Source organism: Psittacula echo (genome assembly GCF_963264785.1).
Source record: "Psittacula echo genome assembly, chromosome: Z".
Taxonomy (NCBI): Eukaryota; Metazoa; Chordata; class Aves; order Psittaciformes; family Psittacidae; genus Psittacula; species Psittacula echo.
This window is the reverse complement of record NC_137742.1, coordinates 105,841,385-105,847,436: the sequence shown is the minus strand read 5'-3', so window position 1 is coordinate 105,847,436 and position 6,052 is coordinate 105,841,385. Positions and strand designations below refer to the sequence as shown.

Genomic DNA, 6,052 nt, shown 5'->3' with positions numbered 1-6,052 from the left:
CTTGCAAAAAGGACTTGCATTACTTCAGCCTCCATTTTCCTGGTAGTGCTGATTGACAGAGCTGAACATGAGCAGCTTGTACCCAGGCAGCCAGGAAGCCATCAGCATCCTGGCATGTATCAGCACCAGTGTGGCAGCAGGGCCAGGGCAGTGATTGTGCCCCTCCACTGAGCACTGGTGAGGCTGCACCTTGAATCCTGTGTTCAGCTCTGGGCCCCCACTACAAGAGAGACATTGAGGTGCTGGAGCAGGGCCAGAGAAGGGCAACTGAGCTGGTGCAGGGCCTGGAGCCCAATGTGATGGGGAACGGCTAAGGGACCTGGGGGTTTAGTCTGGAGAAGGCTCAGGAGGACCCTATCGCTCCCTACAACTGCCTGACAGGAGGATGGAGCCAGGATGGGCTGGTCTCTGCTCCCAAGGAACAAGAGACAGGACAAGAGGAAACGGCCTCAAGCTGCACCAGGGGAGCTTTAGACTGGAGATTGAGAACAATTCCTTCCCCAAAGGGTGCTCAGGCATTGGAACAGGCTGCCCATGGCAGGGCTGGAGTCACCATCCCTGGAAGTGTTCACACAACATGTAGATGAGGCCCTCAATGACATGGGTTAGTGGTGGCCTTGGCAGTGCTGGGCAACAGTTGGACTGGATGTGCTTAAAGGGCTTTTCCAGCCTCGTTGATTCTATGATTCTGTGATTGTGGCTGGGCCTCCAGGACTTCAGAGAACAACCTGTGCTGCTGAGAAAGCTGTCACAAGTGCACCCGGGGTTCCTGTTACTTACCCTTGCATAGCACATCCATGTGTGCACTCTTAACACACATGCACGTACCTCTGTCCTTTTTTGCTTTGGCAAACACTTAACAGTCCTCTACTGTGCAGCCTTCAGAGAGTAGGTGCAGAGAGCAGCTTTTCTGCCTTCAAAATTTGTTACTTAGGGGAGTTATGGTCAAACAAAAGATCCAGTGACATATTTTTTTGCTCTTCTTCAGACTGAATGAGCTGGTAGCCCAACAGGTCCATTGCATCCTTGCACACCCTTTGCACTTTTTCTATTTTCTGGAAGGGAAGGGTCTTCCTCCAGGCCTGAGATACCTTCAGCGCATCTCTGGAGCTAATATCAAAGGCCTGTGCAACTTGCCCCTTCCCATGAGTGATGTTGTGCACCCACTTCTGAAGTTCTGGTGTAAAATGGAGTTCTGCAAACCTGTACATCTGAGCAGCCAATGCTAGCGGGTCTCTGACGATGTCTTCATAGCGAACCAGCAGGTAGCGGTCCTTCAGGAAGCTGGGGACAGCCTGGCTGCCAGCCTTGTAAATCTCAACATGGCTTTTGCAGATTACTTGCATGGTGTTGTAAGGTCCCATTTCTCCCTTTGTCCTCTCGGCCCCCACAACAATGTCACTATCACGTTTCAGGTCTGCCACTGTGTTCTCTCGCGACCTGAATACAGCCCGAGGGTCACGGACCAAGTGAATGATCTTGAGGTTCAGGGATGGATCAGTGAGAAGGGGGTAGAGAACTTTCAGGTCAAAGAACCGAACCTCCTTGATGGCAACATGGCTGTAGGTTTTACAGGCTTCCTCCACTGTGCTGAATGGGGACTTGGCACAGATTGTTCTGCAGTTGCCTGCAGCGATTATATCACTGCGACTGAATAAGTCACAGGCCGGGGGGGAGCACAAGGCTCGGCTTGTCTCCCACTGAAATAAATCAGATTTTTTCTTCTGGCTAGACATGTAAGCATCAAACACAGACATGTCACACAGAAAGACCGACCTGACAAGGTCCCGCACTGCCATGTGCAAGACCTTGGCACTGCTCTGGTACATCTTAACCCACACGTGCCATGCAGGCTCCATCAGGTAGAAAACGCTGGGGTGCTGGCTGAAAATTTGTCCAGTGAAGGAAGATCCTGACCGCCAGGAGGAGAGAATGAGGATGTGGACTGAAGAAGGTTTTCTTTCCGCAGGGGCATTGTTGCTGCAGGGTTGGAAGTGCCAGTGGATAAGAAGGAAGGTCAGAACTGCCAGAATCAGGAGCACCTGCGCCCTTCTAGACTTCATCATGGTTGCAAGGCACCTGCAGGGACAGAGGAAGTTCAGGATCATGAAGAAGGCAGGATGTGGCACATCAGACTCCTATGAGTCCCTCTGCAGGCTCAGGGTTTTGGAAAGCTGCCACACTACAAGTGATGCTATGACAACCACAGCAAAAAGTGCCCTTGGAAAGAACATAAATACTGCAGGGTTGAAAGTTTTCAGTAACCCGCTGTTTGTCAGCAAATCATTCTAATGCTGTCTTAGGAGATCACTGAAAAGCTTGTTTGCACTTTTATCAAAGCTTAAGAGCTAGTTGAGTGTATTGAAATAAGTCAATACACACAAATATGTACTTAGTATGCACAATTCCTGCAGATATGATCCCTCCAATTTTTATGGAGGAAAGATGGAAAAACTTTTTTTTTTTTTTGTGGGGGGAATTCAACAGTTCCATGCTGTTACTTTTAAGCTCCTGCTCTGACCACTGTTTACAGTTGGTTTTGTGCCAGAACGCTGTACAAATGCAATGTACGTTTCCATTTCTTTTGCTTATGTTCTTTTTGGAATTTCAGGGAACTTTTTTTGTCATGACAAGCAAAAACTCACGTAGCAAAGGAGGTCATTTGGAACCGTAATAAATTCAAACACAACAATATCTCCTCCACAATCAGAGCATCACAGACAGTTTTGCTAGAAAGTCATGAGAGTTTCTCATCCATCTTGTTGAGGTGAGGCTTACCTACAACTAATACCTTTCTTAGTCTAACTCCTTTCTAGAAGCTGTCTCCTCCTACTCTTCCTTCCAGCCCCACTAATGCTGTGGGTCTTGTGTGAGGAGAGGTACAACAGAACGTGGTAGTCCAACTCAAAGGTCTGCCCAAACCTAGCTCCTTGTTTCTTCTACTAAACCTCTATTCTGCCTGTTGTGGATGACTTCATTATTGGAAAATGCTGTAGTGCTCCCTGTCATCCCACAGCTTGGTGTGCTCCCCTGTCACCACATGCCAGGCTGACGTGTTAGCTGTACTGCAGTGGAGACAGGCCTCTCAGGCCACTGCAGCTGCTTTACATTTCCCAAGCTGAACTAAACTTAAAACACCTTACTGGCTTTCAGGCATGGTCAGTCCCTCCACAGCCAGAGAGGATAGAGAAAGCAAGGTCCTGAGGCTGCAGGGCAAGGTGGAAGTCCTGGACAGGGCAGTACTGGAGCCCAGGTCCTCAGAGCTTTGTACACAGCTGTTGTGTAGCCCATGACTCTACAGAGCTCGGGCAGCCATGGCCGGGCAGAGCAGCTGCCTCCCTTGAAAGCAGCAGAGGTACAAAGTTTGCCTCACTTCCCTGCTGTGTGCTTACCAAGTTATCTTCTGGGTCCATGGTAATGCCTGAATGTTCCCAGTCAAAATTTCCCTAACTTCCTCCTTATGCCTTGCCTCAATTTCCCTCTTCAGTGAAACTTTCCAACTAGCCTGCATGATTTTAGTTCTTCTAGCACTGCTGTTGAGATTTCCAGGTACAGTCACTGCTGCTAACCAACTAGAAATAGCACCATCTTTCCTTACAGCATACATGCATAAATTGGCTTGTTTATCTAATTTGTGCATTCATTTTGAGTTTAGGATTTGTAAGGCAGGAATTCTAATTGCTCAGAGCCAGGACATTACCCAGCCCAATAAGTAAGCCTAGTTGTTGCCAGTAGGTCCTACCGCAATATGAATTTTATTTTAGTAATGTCTTCCGAGGATGGGGCTGTGCATTTAGTGAGGAACCACTTACTTCTGGTCTCCTGGACAAGAACTCTACTGATGTTTTTTGATTATATAAGAAGATTGTAGTGTTCAGGTCTGAGAAGAAGCTGATTCAGGTCACTGTTTGGGTCAAGCCTAGGAAGAGCTGCAAAAAAAGACTGTTGTAAAAGTAAGTCATATATCATCTTCTTCCTTGCAAATGAATACAGCAGTGTTTACCAAAAGTCCTGTCTTTGATGATATCGCTTCCATCTGTTACCATTAATACTGTTTTTCTAACTCCCAGCAGAGTTCTTGGGTAAAGCCGGAAGCTCTTAATTGGGAAAAACTGTTAGCAGACACAAACAGTGGCATTAAGATACCCAGGCAGATTTTAAACCACATAAATCATTTCTGTTGAAACCTGTGTGAATAGTCTGAGTGTGAGCCAAAGAGAATGGATTCATGTTTCTTGGGAAGCAAGAGTGTGCTTTTATCTTGAACCAAGCCAGGGTGGGACAGTGTGATGTTTTAGACATTTCACAGAGCATGCAGACCATCTCTGTGTCTCCTCTTGGTAGAAATGGCCTCACATGAGGCCACAGCCTCAACAGCTTCTTCACTTTTACACAAGTAGTGACAACTGTTGCTCTGACCCACAGGGCAGTCAGTTCCACAAGGAGGGGAGAAGGACTGAAATGGGTTGTGTATACCTGGTGAAATGGAACAGAGGAGCAGCAAAGAGCAGCAGAGGTTCTATCAGGCATTTCCTAATATGAAAGAAATACTAATTAGATAACCTTACTTTCACCACTGTATCTCTCAACTGTGGCAGATGGGAAGTTTACAAATTAATGTCTTATGCTTAACCACATTTTCCCTACAGCAAACATTCAGAGTCACAAATGATTCAGTTCATTTTGTATTGAAAAAGTGAAATATGAAGCCCTCACAAAGCTACAAAGATCATTCCAGAATGACTGAGACAATCTCAGCTGCAGGACAAGAAACGGCACACTGTTACTGCCTGCTGGCAGAGAGATGAGCGAGGATTTGGCTGAGAGCAAAAGAACAGGAAAAATCTCCTCTCACTAAAGATGAAGAGCAGAAACTACTGAAAAATACAACAATCCAGAGCTTCCCACAGCATAAGAACTGGGATCTGCCTGACTGAGCAGCATGAGTCTCCAAAACAATGAACAGAGTTTTAAGCTTTTCCAGAAACACAGAGGAGCCTTGGAAATGCTTGATCCTGGCAAAGAGCGAGCATTACTGAAAGTAGCAAGCAGCCCCAGGGAGATGTACTCACCAAACACACTCTGAACATGGGCAGCATATCCCCAGAGTACAGGTCTGTCGAACAATACAGCCCCTAATACCTGGTGTTACGCAGACTGTGGCTGAGTGCTTTGCAGGTCTGGGGAGCTCTCTAGACCAGTACAGAGCCCTCGCTGCTGTAGTGGCAGCAGTGTAGCAAAGAGATAAGGGAAGCCCCAGACACTGGTCTTTGATGGCACAGACAGTTGCCCATAGCTTTGCCAAATCCTTCAATTTGGCCAGACCAGCTTGTGCTGTAGAAGTAGCATCTGGCCATTCAGAGGAGAATGATGACATGACTGTGGGAAATCCTGAGAAAGGGCACTGAGAAGACAGCCTATAGAAGCAGGAACTACCCTCTAAGGCAAACGTAACAGCTTGTGTCTGCAGGAGGATTCATGTAGCAATTTATTGGCATCCATATGTTTACAGTGTTATCCAAAAATTATCTCCCAGTTCAGGCTGCTGAGCATGAGCAGTGAATGCAGTCCTGGGCACCAAAGCTTTCCCAGCAGAGATCAAGAAATGATTGAAAATCTCACCTCAACACGTCCTCTTGAAGTACCACCACACCTGGTTCAGGCAAAGCTGCCCTCACACATGTACACTGCTGTCGTACACACTCCTTCAGGCAGCCATACAAACAGCCCTGTACTCATGTACTGGCACCCGCCTTCGTGCTAGGCTCACAGACACATGTACTCAGCTCTTACCTATACCTGTCTCCTCTCTCCTGTCCCCTCATTTGTGTATGTCCCAGCCCTAGGACTGACTATTCTACAGTGCCCGCCTACTTTGACCAGCCTTGAGCTGGAAAACTCCACCCTGCATGAAGCACAAAGCATGGGAATGGCACAAGTGCAGAACACTGCAGAGGCACAAGTGATTGAACACTGCTACTAAAGGAGAAGGGCCAGGAAATTCATGAAGGAGACTGAGAGGTGCTTTTATGTCAAGTTCCACTGCAAGCCC

General features: G+C 47.4%; 1 protein-coding gene across 1 annotated transcript; it reads right to left on the bottom strand.

The window, feature by feature from the left end:
- Positions 1-926: 926 nt before the first annotated feature.
- Positions 927-5,708, bottom strand: CHST4 (carbohydrate sulfotransferase 4; the record flags this gene model as incomplete). The annotated part of the gene is made up of 2 exons (XM_080637229.1): positions 5,623-5,708; positions 927-2,079 (listed from the first exon to the last, which is right to left on the bottom strand). Exon 2 carries the CDS (start codon positions 2,064-2,066, stop codon positions 927-929), a length of 1,140 nt encoding a protein of 379 aa, XP_080493355.1. The 5' UTR covers positions 2,067-2,079; positions 5,623-5,708.
- Positions 5,709-6,052: the final 344 nt, after the last annotated feature.